Raw genomic sequence first — 15,584 nt, 5'->3', positions numbered from 1 at the left:
CATGTTATAGTGAACTTGCACTGAACCGTGACTTCTGTGTATTGTTACACCCATATTTTTGAATATGCATAACCTATCTCAGCCTTGCAGGTGGTGCAGTATTTTCCACTTTAAGTCCCAAAAAAATATGTTTCAATATTGTTTTAGTGTTGCTGGATTTTGCAGGACAAAATAAAAATAAAAATCGTACATAGTGTGAGGTGGCCACTTATACAGTTTCAACAGACACCTGCCAACCAATGAGAAACTGGTATTTCTTTTCCAATATCGTCATCATATAAAAAGGGGATTTGTAAGTAGCTCAGCAGCTGTTTATCCAGATCTGTAGCTTATGTCCTGCTTTCATTCTTTGATGTTTCTTACCTCAGCCTGTTTTTTTCTCTAACCAGTCTTATCTTAAGTAGGAATGCACCAGTCTATCAGCACCAGCACTGACTTTGCAGAGCATGTTTGATCAGCCAGACACATTCAGCCTACAAACAGTTTGCTGTTCTGCTCAGTTTGTTTGGTGCAGTGTGGAACTGACACCTTCATCTACTGCTCAAACCGCACCGTTGCCTCCTCATGAAGTATAAGAAGCAATTTCATACATTTTCTTATCCGTGTCATAAAAATTTTCATAAGGCTTTAAAAGGATGGTGGTACAGTCAAAGTTACATTCACTTACACAAAAGAGAATGATCTCAAACACTTGGCTCGGTACTGAGAAAAACACAGATCAGTGAACTGCTAATTTCAATAGTTTTCACCAACGTTTGTGATAGTTTCTGAAATTATTTTACTTCTCGGATTCACTGTTCACATAGTGAGATGCACTTTGGTGAGAAACTGACAGGAATAGTTCCCTAAAATGAAAAGTTAAGTGACTTTTAAATTTTAAATGTAGTACCATCCCTCCCTCGCTGGCTCTATGTCTCTTTACCTCTCTGTCTGTTTGAGATCACAGAGGCTTTAAAATCTCTCCCTCCCTCACACACACACACACACACAGCGCTTTACTTAAATACCCTCCATACTAAATCCTTACCCCACACACACACACACACACACACTTTGTCACTGACGAACCACCGACCATAGATTAAATGCTCTGTTGTCTAAATCCTCATCCTGTCCACACAGCAGGCGGCAGTGAGTAAGAACAGTCTGTCCACACCTCTGACACTGACTGACGGACACTGGACGTTCCACAGATTACACTACAAGGAACTTTGACTGAGCCACACACACACACACACACACACACACACACACACACACAGCAGGCCTGCTGTGTGTGTCTTACATCATCAGATTAACAGTCTCCTCCTCCTTCTGCCTGATTTACCGAAAAATTCATCCCTCATTTCTTATCCTCCTCCTTCTCCCTCCTTCTCTCCTCCTCTTCTTTTCTTTTTCTTTCTTGGCATTGCCCTCAGTTTCTGTGTCTCATCTCCAATGCAAAATAGCAACTCCAGAGAGAGGCCGTGATGCTTTGAGTGTGAGGGCCTGATTTAAAAAAAAAAAAAAAAAAGCCTTACATTCTAAGAAATATCTTTTGCTCTCAAATTGCACTGGAGGAGTGAAAAATTCAAGATGCAAAACCAGAAGCTGTGAAAACAATTGTGTATTCCCTCTTAGAATTAACGTGTAAAAATGTGTGGTAGCTGACACACTGCTGTTCATTCTTTTTGTGCAATTATTTATGCAAATCTTAACGCAGCTGCACTTATGTGATTAGGAAACAAACCTTGATAAACTCCTTGATAAACAGCAGAGCTAGCAGACGCCAACATGCAAATGGTCAACCAAGTCATGTGACTGGAATGCGGCCATGCTGCTTCACGCCATACATGTTACATTATGTTTTAGTGACTGGCAAATGTTTTAAAGAGTGTTGGTTCGTGTCCGCTGTGACTTACAAGTAGAGTTATTCTGATACTGATAATAGCATTGGAAATGCCTCAGATCTTGTCCGAAATACTGGGTCGGGAATCAGTGAGTATGCGGGTCTATGACTTGATCTTATACCATGTAATGTATTGATAAACTTTAGTTTCACATCCAGATAAAACAAGAGTTTTCCCAGAAATAAATTATTCTTTGCTGTTCTAAAACAGTAGCCTACACAGGAAGTTGTGCTGTGCAGCCACTGGCAGTGACGAAAAAAATGGGATTTCTGGTGAATAGAGCAACGTTAGCCGTCGGCCTAGGTCACTAATAGGTGGACAGTGGCCTGGGTCCAGACCCAGATGCTGTTCTATACAGACCTGGGCCTATAAACAATTAATTATTGAGTGTTTCTGTTTTAACGGGTGCAGCTTTTCTAGAATTTATGGCATGTTCACTGGCATCTACATGCAGTGTTGTTTGGGTGACAACTACTAATTATTGTCATTGTCGATTGACTTGCTAGTCATTTTTCAGATTAATCTGTTGAAAGTCAGACTTGAAGGGGTAATTTAACCACCAGATAAATAATTTTATATTTGGGCCGTCTTAGTAGCAGAGAGGTTAAGACGCTGACCATAAATCGCAGCATCTACAATTCAACTCTAGCCAAGTACTTGTTGCACCTCTCTCTACTGCATTTCCTGTCAGCTCCCTACCATCTCAAATACGGATGTAAAAATACTCACAGATACTTAGGGAAAAGAAAAGGTTGCATTTGTAGCTAGTTTACCCATAAAGCCTTTGGGTGTGTGCTCTCATGGAGTCCCTCCCTTGTTTTCTCCCAGCAGAGTAAACACAGATTTAGGGTTTGGTCGTCCAAACTTGACCTGGTTGTTAATCAGCTTTTCTCTCTTTCATGTCTATGTTTTCTGCTCCCGGCCTTTAGTCTCTTCCAGCTCCCTCTCTCTCTTGTTTGTGTCTTTGGAGTCTTTTGGAGTTTCTTTATTTATTCGCACTTCTCATATGGGTTGAACTCATGTGTTGAATCTTCATGACTGAAGCTGCTGATATTTTGTAATAATACTTGCTAAAATGTTTTACCACTTCATGCTAAAACATGACATGTTTGAAGTTTCTCATTTAGTCCATCATGAGACAGTAACACAGCTGTGACTGTTGACACTACTACAGCACCTGTGAACAGTCTGAGCAGGTGAAGAAGTATTTTGTCTAGTTAAACAGCAACATGTGGTTGAGTCTGTCTGACACTCATGTACAAGCAGATACATGTTATCTTGAATGTTTTAGTTGAACTCCTTTCCCCCTTTTGCTCTCACTCTCTCTCTCTCTCACTCAACCACTCACACACACACACACACACACACACATACACACACACACCAAAATTGACTCCATGTAAGTCGGAGCAGTGATTTGCTTTGCTGCCTGAAGCAGAATACTTATCAGATTCAGCAGGAACGTTGATTAATTCAGAGTCAGACACACCCTCTGGACTAACACACACATGCATGCACACACACTGAACTATGAGAACAAACGAACCCAGATAGGAGATGGAATCTGACTGACATCATGTGTATGTCTTGGTGTGTGTGTGTGTGTGTGTGTTTGTGTTTGTCTAAATATGCATGCCTCTCCAGTGAAAACAGAGCTGAATCCCACTCTACTCCACACCCTGAACAAATACTAAGCACACACATGATTTCTCTTTCCTTCAGTCTACAGTTTTACTTCAGACCATCTCCTAGTGGGGAGTGTGAGTGGTTGGAAAGTCATCTAAACAAATGTAAGTGTGTCTCCTCCTTTGTCTCAGCAGGATGGAGATCCAGTCCAATCCAGGCGTTGTCATGACTTTGTGTTTGTCAGACCGCACACGCATAAATCAGTGAAATGATAGAGGGTTACAAAAGCTTCCTGCTAACTGTAAATCCATGGCTGATGCCCCATCAAATCTTCACTTCTTTTGAAGCAAAACAGTTGTTTATGATGGACACCAACAACCATGACCATGACCATGTGTGTGAAAGCTGACTGTCATACTGTAAGTTTTTGAAGGGGTGTGTGATGAAAGTGTGATTGAAGTCCTGGGGGCATGGCTAGAGGACAGATGTGCATCACTGTGCTCCTCTCACACAAAGACACACACAGACACACACAGACACACACACACACACTGTCTCTCTCTCTCTCTCTGACTCTGTCTTATCAGTCACTTCCAGTTTAGAGAGCCCTGTTCTCCAGCAGAATGATAAGGGGACATTCCCTTTCTTCTGCTAAGACTCACATCATCGTAGTAACATCTCCGGGTTATCTATAAAGTTGGAGAACAGCTGGTGTCCTGCTTCATATCCATACAGTGTTCACATACACTATTGGTAATAAAAACATTATAATGATAAATGTATTTTATGGCACCTTTCAAAACGAAGCTACAAAGTACTTTACAATAAAAACAAAGAATAAATACAGAGCCATAGTTTGAAGAAAAGCTTTAAAAGAGGACACTGGAGCTCATAGCTGATGGGCCTGGACAGCAAAGACCTGGCCACCTTGAGTCCATTATAAGTACTTTAATCACTTTAACCACTTATAATATTAACATTAACATTATTAGATTGAGAACAACCATTTTAACAGAGCTGGATTACGTATTAATTTTACTCGGATAGTTTTGACTTAAGTAGTGTGTTGAAAACATGTAGTGTGTTGAAATGATCAATCAACAGAAAATGAATCAGCAATAATTTCCATACTTTATTAATCATTCAAGTCACTCACAAGTGCAAATTTGTTTTTTAACTGTTGGTTAAACTAAATAAGTAATTTTTAGGGGGGATTTCTGGGAAATTGTGATGGGCACTTATTTCTGGTTTTGGATATTTTCGATGCTGAACATTTAGAGGCTGCCTAGAGGTAAAAATGTAAAAAGTAACTCTAAACAACCAGGATTACTGCCTTGCAGTTGTATGACTCCGTCACTCAGACTACTTTCAGATTACATCCCTGTTTATCCAGAGTCATATAAAATATTAACCATTTGTGTGAAATTATGTCATAATTACTGTGTGAGAATTGAGTAATGGTCGAAAGGTGTTTTGTGAGGTCACACTGACCATGACCTTTGACCATCAAAATCTAATCAGCTCATCCTTGAGTCCTAGTTGACATTTATCCAAAACTGAACGGATTCCCTTGAAGAATTCTCAAGATATTGCGTTCACAATGCCAAAACCAGGTTTTGTGAGGTCACCATGACCTTGACCTTTGACCATCAAAAACTAATCAGTGCAGCCTTGAGTCCAATTGAACATTTGTGCCAAATTGAAGAAATCCCCTCAAAGCATTACTGAGATATCGCATTCACAAGGCCAAAACTGCTTTTTGTGAGGTCACCGTGACCTTGACCTTTGACCCTTGGCAACCAAAATCTGATCAGTTTGGCCTAGTCTGAGTGGTGGGGGTATACAGCCACAAGGCAGTAATTCTAGTTATCATTGAAGCAATATTCAAAATTCAGCTGATGAAACATCAGCCAGTCAAATAAAGTCTAAACTGCATATCAGTCATTTTGAAATGCTCCTGCTTCCTCATTTGTTTACTAACTAATGTTCATCAGAAATGTGCAAGTTTGACGATATAAATTTCAGTTTTTAACAACTCAGGTGAGGAGTATCCGTTGAGTTCATATGAGTCCAGTTACAAATAAAGCATTGTTTTCACAGAGGGCAAAAGAATGAGCTCAGTGTCAGTGAGAATGAATGATGTGATTAATAAGGACGGGATTAAAACCGTGGGGACGTTGTGCTAATTAGAACATGATAACAACTTCCCCTATAAAACTGCGCCTGTGTGAACAGTTTCTTGCGTGCTGCTTATTTACTAAGAAGCTCAGTGATGCTGACATACCCTAATTCTGCGTATTTTTGTTTTCATTTCAGGTTTATCAGCCATTAAATGCTATTATGTTTGATTTCCTCCTGGCAATAAAATAAACAACGTTTGAGAGTCTTGAAGCTTGATGCAAGATGAAAACCTGAAACTGAGCCAGAAAACATTACAGCAAATTAGCTCAGAGAGTCTCTTGGCTCTGATGTCATCAGGGGAAACGCCAAATCCTAATTTAAACCAGGAACAGCACTCATTAGCGTTGGCGGTGTGGAGTCTTAAACAGGCTACGTCACTGTAGGGTCATTAACAAGTGACATCTGACACCCTCCAGTGGGGAAGCTCAGCCTAACAGACCTGACTGTCCTTACCTGGTTTTCCAGAAGGTCAGCAGAGCAACTGACCTGCTGTGTCTGTCACTGATCAACATTCAAAACAACCCTTCAGTTTTTGTTGTAGTAAGACACGAGTCATTCGCATTATCACCACAATTATAGAATAGTACCCACAGGCTCACTACGGCTGTCCCAATAGATTTGTTTGGCCTGGATCCTGAGCCAGTGACTTAATGAAACAGTATCAATCTGATACTGCTGGTACATTTCTATTCATACAGATAATGTCAGCTAAGTTTTCCCCAAGAAATGTTAAGCTGAGGTGGTCAGACACCCAGATCTGTACATATCATCTTACGCTCAGTGTAATTGAGAGATGACACCCTAATCAAAGATTCCACTTATTAAATATAATGTTATTTAATGATATAGTGCCTGTGTTTTTCCTTAAAGGTTCCAGTTTAATTTAAATCTAATTACTGGTTTTGATGTTAATGGAGGTGATGTCCTCGTTTTGTTTACACTCTAAGTTTCTGTCACTTGTATCGTCTCAGCACTAATGGAATAAACCCTGACAGGTTCATCTGTGAATCAGAGGACAGCTCAGATCCTGTTAGCTAACTGAGAATAGCATCACACAGTGGAAACAAACTGAGCTAAGTGCACTGTGGGGAATCCTCAGCGTCACAGACAGTTGAGTCACCCTGACTCAGGGTTTCTGGACTTATCTGCTGGGACCAGGTATGAGGGAGTTCTGCTCAGGTGCTCAGGTTGGTAAAGTGAGCCCAGTCCTGGAACACGTGGGCATGCAGAACAATCTCAATGATGTCCCAATGGGCCAACGCCCAGTGGTCATTCCTGTTCTAACAGCATTAGCGAGGGCGGGGTGCTCACTGGCTGCACTTTGTCAAAATGAGGCTGGGTTGTTTTGACCAACAGGGCTTCCCAACCATTATATCTAGTAGTGCTGACCGATTAATCTTATTTTCATTGTCACTACCATATGAACATGTGCAATAAACACATCGCAAAAGACTGACTGAAATGCAATGAATTAGAAAAAATAATTTTATCTCTACATGCCATGCAGTCACAGTCGCAGCGTCTCAGCCAAATGAACTGGGAAAAAAACTTTCTACTGCGTTTTGGCGTTGGGCTGCAGCCTCACACACACATACACATACACACACACACACACACACACACACACACACACACACACACACACACACACACACACACACACACACATTAGACAGCACAGAGGCTGCGGTGGAGACCATTGAGGAGTGAACTTTTTACTGGAGCTGACACCAACTACAATCGTAGCTCTGTGAGTGTCATCACAACCTTTCAAAAGTCATGTAGTCATGTAGAAATAAGTCATGTAGAAAAGACACATGTTCGACTTCTCCTTCCACCGTGCCATGAGCGTAGCGTGCAGCAGCAGCGTAGACTGCAGCTTCATTTGCCACAAACTTTAGTAAACTTATGACTTCAGCCTGAGACAGCCTTGACTATTTCATTTTTGTTTTATTGGCTCTGTACATGACACACACTTTACTGATGTTCAGATCTTCAAGTGCTTGAAATGTATATAAATATCAACCGGATTATTTGACCTGTGGATATTTTATTTCATCTGGGGAAATAAAGTAGCGGAGTGTTGTTCTGATGGCTCTGGCTGCACTACCTGTATAACAGGTATTAACTTTACGTTACCCTATGAGCTAGAGAGAAAGAGGAGTGACCAAAAAAGCGAGTGTGTTCCCCATTGACTCTAGAAGTTCTATTTACCACCATATAAAGCAGCAGGAGCAGAAACTGAACTAAATGACATGTTCCGTCTGTCTTTCGATCTCTTTGGAGTATGTGTGTGCTCTTGTGTTGCAAGTGTCAGTTAGTTGGCGTTATATACGTTAAACTGTGGCAGGCAATTTCAATTTACTATCAATTTAATATTACAAATAATAAGTAACTACATTAATGGGAAAACAAGTCAAATATTGTCTTGACATTTGCAGAGACATGAGCAATTGGCAATAGTTCTAACGGAATACATGGGACATGGACGCATTTGAGATCTGATCACTCAGACTACATTCAGATGTGGTCTGGGCCACATGTGTCCACATTCTTTTAGGAGTGTGAACGCAAATGCGTCCTGTGCCACATTGAAGGACCGCCTACCCTGCTGACGCAGGCTGATTAGTCCTGCCACAGTTTCATAGGCCCTGTTCAGACCTGGTGTTAACATCTGTCTCAGGTGATCCGATCACAAGTGGACAGCTCTCAGTTCGTCAGTTCACACCTGGCGTCTCCACATGCGTCTCGATTGACCACTTGTGATCGGATTTCACTTCCCCGCTTCGTATGCAAATAAACGCGTATGCATTGTTGTTTTTAGCCAATCGAGAGACGGGTTCACTGTTAATGTGCTTGTGTGTGCCTAATTTCCTCCTTCAACTGTACGGGGAGGTGAATTTTCATGTAACTAACTCATTTAAATTTTATTAAGGCTTACAGTTCTGTATAATTGAGGGTGTGATGCTTTGAGTGACAGACGGGTGAACGTATCGTAGCTGGTATGCACTGAAGACTCACGCCTCCTCTTTGCCATTTTTGGATTAGCCAGGAGTTCAGCGGGAGTCAGGTACTGGCAAGATGGCGATGACGGAACGGCCCACTCTGAGTTTCAAAACCGCTCTTCAGAAACCTATGGGTGACGTCACGGTGGCTCCGTCCATCTTTATTTTCAGTCTGTGGTGTGTGTGAGAGCGAGCAAATGGGGCACGGAGGGGTTATTTTCGAATGAAGCGGGAAATGAGATCCGATCACAAGTGGTCAATCAAGACGCATGTGGAGACGCATTTTAAAGTCAGGTGTGAACTGACGTACTTAGAGCTGTCCACTTGTGATTGGATAACTGAAGATGCATGTTAATATTAGTGCTGAATAAATAATCTTACATTCATCGTCATCATGATATGAACATGTGCAATAAACACATGTCTGACAGAAGCACCAAAATTGACTTTTTATCCAGTGTTTAGCCACATTTTTTAGATCTTGGTTTTTTTTAACTATATATTTGAACTGGATTTAGAATTTTAGTCATCAGATTATCAGAGAAACAAGGTGAGCAAACGTGAGCAGCAGTTCGTCTCTCAGTAAACTCTCAGCCCATCCGGGATGATTTTTAACATGAAACTGCCTTATTCACTTTTTGTTTGGGATAAGAAGGGATCTCTGTGGATAATTCCAGTAGCAGCAAGACCCCCTGAACGACTGACACTGAAGGAATCCTAATCAGGAGGATCTCAGGGCTTTGAGGAATTTCATTAAAAACACATTGCATTAAAAAATCATTACAAACATACACTAGCCTGAACTAACGACACTATTCAGAAAATGTCTGTTAAACCCAACAGAAGTTCTAAGAACATGCTGGAGGTTGTCCAGGAGTCAGACGTCTCTTTGGACACAGTGAAGGTTCAGGAATCAAAACTGTAACCGACTGTAGTCACATCAGTGCCTTCAGCAGCCAAAGTGTGTACATTACCAGCCAAGTGTCTTCACTCACTGTATAAAAGAGCATCAGTTAAACAGCTGAACTGTTGATATGTGTCACTGAGTGTATATGTGTGTGTGTTCACTCAGTAGACTAATGAAGCGGGTTGGCTGGCTGGTTAGCTGGCTGGCAGGGCTTCACACGCTGAGCCTTGTTAACAGACAGAGAGGCTAAACAGAGTGTGACTGATGATCTCATCTGATGACGGCCAACTTCATCACACCAGGAAGTGCGGAGGTGAGGAGAAGGCTGCATTTAAATTCAGCCACTTATGTCCCAGAGAGCTGTCAGCACAGGAAACTGTGTGTTCACCAGCTACAGCAGCTCGTTCATCCCCAAAAAATCCCGACACACTTTCACTCTTTACCCAGCCGACTGGATCTTCAGCAGGTTTGTGATGAAAGTTTAATGACTTCCATGGAGAACTGGGTTCTTGCAAATTATGCAACTGTTCAAGCGTTAAAAAAAAAAAAAAAGTGTTCACCATCAATTAATAATCACTGCAATCATTTGGAGACATCATTACACTAAGCAGCAGAGTGCTTTGCGGCACAGTTACGGAGCGTTACTCTTCTAAAGCAAACAGAGCTGAAATTATATGATTTCCTAAAAGTAGTGAAAAGCCTATGGAAAACAAAAGAACTCATGATATAAGGAATATATTATATATTATAAGTTTCTAAATTTCACTATAGTTTAAATCCACATCCAAGATGTAATTATCCATAGAGCCTGACCACTAAACCTGTGATTTCTCAGATTTTTTACGATCTGAAATGATCAGATGATTAATCATTCAACAGAAAATTCTTCGGCAACTATTCTGATCACATTAGACAGTCAATCAATCATCTTTTATTGAGAAGAAATGCCAAATATCTACTGATTCCAGCAACTCAATCTGAATATCTGCTGCTTTTCCTAAATATCTTTGGGTTTTGGACTACTGCTCAGGCTACACAAGCTGCTTAAATATGTCAACTTGGGTTTTGGGAATTTGTGAGGGGCATTATCTTCTCCTTATTATTAATACTGACAAGAATCATTTTGTCATGAAATACAAATGAAATGAAATACCATTAGTGCAACATTAGAGTAAATAAACAAAATCAAGTCATAAAGCAGGAGTTGCAGATGACGGTTGGTGGCTGGCGCAGCAGTCTGACTGATGAGCTGTTATCTGCTGCTAATTTCCCAGCCTGTTGTTAGGTGTAAATAGGTTAAGCAGTGTTTATCGCTTGCAGGGCTGACATTTCCCGGGTTTGATATGCTGCCAACATGGTGACGAAGCTGATCCATCCATCAGCCCTCACACAAGCACAGCATGTCTGAACTACTGCCAGATGAGTAAGCTCCATAAACACACACACACACACACTCGCTGTCACTCACTTCTTTATAAAAGCCACATTCATGCTGTTTAAGAAATTAATCTCTTATTCTCTTGCTGCTGCATCTTTCTCATCTCATCAATCCATCCAGTTTCTCCCACTCTCGGCTCAGAGTTACGGCAGTGAGTGAAAATGATTCTGGGTTACTGTGCCACAGAACACATCTTGACTTTATGTTGTCTGTTGGTGGTTTTTAACCGTCTCTGCTCTCTGGGTTCACTTCCCCTCTACAAAGCCAAAAGCTTCTCCCACCAGGGTCCTACTGTTAAAGTGCCGTTTACTAGTAGACTGCAAATGCAACTAAGCTCAAAGTTACTAACACAGCTGAGAATAAACCTATGATCTGATTTCTTGCATTATATATGATACTTTTTTTTTATTTACAAAGAGATACCAAAAATCTTCAAGTTTAAAAAGACCAGTCTGGGTCTGCAGATACTATTTAGTGGTGGTGCTATTTTTATGCTATTTCACATCAAATAAGATTAATTGAGGAGGATCTGCAGCTCACAGATGCTTTTTAGTTTAGAGCCCTGAAAGAGAATAAACAATTTAAGGTCATGGTTCACATAGACCTGTGTATTGTTTAATTTACCTCAACAGTATAGGGCAGTGAGTATCGGTACCAACACCAAAACAATATTTATTTTGATGAGTATTAAACACATTATTCTGCTAATTGTTTAACAGCATACACTTAAGTTGTCAAATGCATTAGTATTTAATCACACCTTAATATAATTAGGGTTTTGCATAAAAAAAACTATGAGTTAATATTATAATTCAAATCAGAAAATATCTGATCAAAAAATACATAAACAAGACTATAGGTCAATCAATCAATTGGTCAGTCAGCATAAACTCAATCACATAAACAATTGATCAAGTAGCACACAAAATGCCAAACAATATCTGATTCCAGTTTCTCTAATATGAGGATTTACTACTTTTCTTTGTTTGATTTAATTGTAAACTGAGTATATTTGCGTTTTGGCCTGTTGGCCAGAAAAAAAAAAGAAGAGAGAAATGCATACAGGACACCTGGGGCTCTGACAACTTCAGATTTACTTATTTTCTAGCTGTTTAAAAACTTAAAGATTAATCAAAAATAAAGATTGGATAATTACAAATGAAGATAATTGTTGGCTGAACTTTGTCTAAACAAAATACACAATAAAATGAGACTAGAATAACTAAACAAGACTAAAAGAACCTGACCAAGCATTCAGTGCCAACAGGTTTCTATTGGCAATATTATAGACACAATTTAGTCTGTATTTATGGAGGCTCCAAGCCTGGTTGTTTAACAGTGACGCTATAATTTGCATCAAGGTATATGAGCACAAGTCAGCACAACCATCCTTAACAAAAGCTGATATGAAGTCTTGAAAATATCTAGTAGCTGCTATGAGATACAGTTGGTCCTTGACTTTTAACAATCTACACAGCTTCCTCCCTAAGTCAACTGGTATTAGTCATGTACTTCATTTACTCTGGCGAGGGTTTGGCACAACTCACCTGAAGGTCATGACATGTACATGCCCACAGTAAATGTCGTGAGAGCACAATGACCTCAAGGCAGGGAGGCAACGAAAAAAGTTAAAACAGAGAAACGTTGCATCACAACCACTGACAACCTATTTGACTTCCTTTAAATTCTAGTGAGTTAAAGGATTGTGAAATAAAAATATGCTTAATATCACAAGGGAGTCACTGGAATCACACTCAACTACTGAGAGCCAAGGAATTAACAGCATCTAATCAAGTGTGAATACTCAGAACAAAAGTTAAACTGGATCGAACAGTCCGGCTCCAGTCTGCCGATGGTGGGAGCCGATGACAATCTCCCCCCTCAACTTTCAGGTAACGTTGAGACAGTCAAGCTAGCCATGTTGTTTCAAGGGAAATACCAGCCACAACATGCAAATTTGACCTGCTGAAATGAAACACTCGATAAAAGAACAAACACAGCCGTGTGTCTCACCTTTGTCTCGGCTCCGAGGACACCGAGTTACAGCTCTGAACCGACAGCAGTGTCGAAGACTTCCGCGGTCCCAGTGGCGACGGCATCAGGCTGTTGTTAGACGGGGACGGTGAGAGCAGGTTGCTGTTCCCCGGTGAAGGGAACGAGCCTCTGCGGCACCCCAGCAGCACCTCCGCGCTCCCCGCATCGTCGAACCCCGTGTCCGACGGCAGGACGAGGATAGGCGGTACGTTAAGGAGTCCTGTCCTCGGTGCAGGGGAGGGGTTGACGTTCCCGCAGCTCACGGACGCTGACAAACTGGAGAATGTCCCGTAGCTGCTATTGTTAACCAGCTCCGGGCACAGCCCAGCCGCTGCCGCCACCGCAGAGCCGGAGTCGGCTCCCTCCAAGTCAGTCTCTCTTTGGTGGCGGCTTCCTCCATTCTCGGCTGAATTACTCTGGACTGGCCGTCCGTCCAGAGAGATGTTATTGAGAAACAAAAGAGCTGCCTGTCTCCGGCGAGAGCTTTCCCTGTTCCTCCGACTATGTTCCCTGTTAGTATGCGGTTTTTTGCCGTTGACAGCGGCTGTAATCGCAACGCTGTGCTGGCCGCAGGTAGCAGCCGCCGCCATGGTCTCTGTCCCACTGAGGAAGTCAACTGAAGGATTGAGACTTGCAACTGTCAAATCCCTTTTACCCGGCGCGAGACCGCTTTACGACCTCCTGCGCTGTCATTGGCCCAAACGGGAATACGTAATGACGTATTGAGCCAGAGCCTTCGGGGAGAAGTGTGGCCACGCTGCAAAGTGTATTCGGTTAGAAATATGTAAACATACACAACATAACTAGTAGAATATACTTTCAAAAAAAATTACACTAAATTTTTGTATTGTTTCATTTTATTCAAAGTACTTCTAATGACCGACTCGACGTTTTTTCTGTTTGTCCTACATTAATACTCTTGTTTAACTAAATGAAATGAAAAACTTCCTCCGAAATAGAGGAGTTGAAATATAATAACTTTTATAGTGATGAAAGATTTCATAAGTTATGTAGCATATGGTTGCATGCCTACATACAGTTTTTCTCCAACTCTATATTTACAGACTTCTGCAAAAAAATATTATTAGTAAAAGTGGTATTAGTAGCAGGTCCTTTAAAAACAGATAATACAACATAATACAGTTTTTCAAAATTCTTTTCAGATAATCAGGATTCTGAATTTTCTGAAAATTCAGTAGTAGTTAAAAAGGTGATATATATATATACTCAGGCTAATTTGTTAGTTTGGTTTTTGCGGTGCATGTTTATTAAGTAAATAATGTAAATGCACATTTAGGATTACAAATTCGTGTGAGCCTGATGTATAATGTATTTATTGCCACAAAAACATGTTAGTTAACCTGAATCAGTTGTGACAGCATTACACTAAGTGTTGGGACTGACTGTGAAATCTAGGAAGCAAAATATACCAACAAAAAGCTAAAAGTAACTAATAAATGGTTTAAACAGTTTGTTTGTCACCAAATGGTTAGAATGAATGCAAATTTGATAAACTGCTGAAGAAAAGACATGTTGTATGGATTTACACATCACAACCTCTGTGTTTCCGCTTCTCATCTCTGGAGTATCAGTGCTGCTGAGGCATTAACTGAGCTATCACTGCAGCTCTGCCTGACAGTGGCTTTGATTGGCTGTTGGCACTTTGTTATGAAACCTCAGTGGATTTTCTCTGCACTGATCCCTGCAGTGACCAGCACTGAGCTCAGTGAACCTGGCCGGCTCAGCAGGACGATCACAATGCGTAGTATGACTGGTAGCCTGCCAAATATAACCTGCAGGATACACCCCTCTGTAATCCCTGTAGGCTGCAAGTTTGTTATTGTACACTCATCCCCTGATCCCCTACATCTGCACAGCAACAAATGAACTGCAAATGACCTTCCAGCTCAGCTGGGACAACAGCAGGATGGGAATCCAAAACTGACATCACGTAATTCAGCCTAATCTCAGTGGACATTAATTTTTATTTGCATGATGTCATGTCTTATTTTAATATATTATAATACATGCTTTTTGTCTATGTAAAGGGCCTGGCTAGGGGCTCAACTAGGGGTGTGCTAAACAGAAAAAAGACAAACACTCGCCAAAACCTCATCCATAATAATGTGCTGTACCAAAGAAATGTGTTGCTCCACTGACATCTGTATTTGTTAAACACTAATGTTGAGTGAGTGTCATCATGTGTGGTTTGTTGTATTTGTGGTCATGCCCAGCTGTGATGTAGCATCTCATTAAACTGCAATTTAAAGTGCTGCACTGTACAGGGTGTTCAAAAAGCATGGAGATACCAGTAGTTGGCAGCACAAGACAAATTATTTCCCTGGATGTAGTTACACTTTAGATTACAATTTAATATTGTTATATCTGTGTGTGTGTAATATAAAACAAGATACAAAGAATATATTTCATTGCATTTTAACATTAGTGGTTTACGGATGACTGACGAGTTAATAATAAGACAATACAAATGTAAACAGTAAGGC

At 40.8% G+C, this 15,584-nt stretch overlaps 1 protein-coding gene across 1 annotated transcript in view; it reads right to left on the bottom strand.

Annotated features, from left to right (window-relative positions):
- Positions 1-13,792, bottom strand: part of cables2b (Cdk5 and Abl enzyme substrate 2b) — a 41,084-nt gene extending 27,292 nt beyond the window's left edge. The window contains exon 1 of the mRNA XM_056384676.1: positions 13,060-13,792. Coding sequence (XP_056240651.1) covers positions 13,060-13,670 — 611 coding nt within the window. The 5' untranslated portion in view covers positions 13,671-13,792. The remainder of the gene's footprint in view (positions 1-13,059) is intronic.
- Positions 13,793-15,584: the final 1,792 nt, after the last annotated feature.

The sequence above is a fragment of the Seriola aureovittata genome, chromosome 9 (genome assembly GCF_021018895.1).
Source record: "Seriola aureovittata isolate HTS-2021-v1 ecotype China chromosome 9, ASM2101889v1, whole genome shotgun sequence".
NCBI classification, from domain to species: Eukaryota; Metazoa; Chordata; class Actinopteri; order Carangiformes; family Carangidae; genus Seriola; species Seriola aureovittata.
This window is presented reverse-complemented; position numbering and strand designations above follow the sequence as displayed.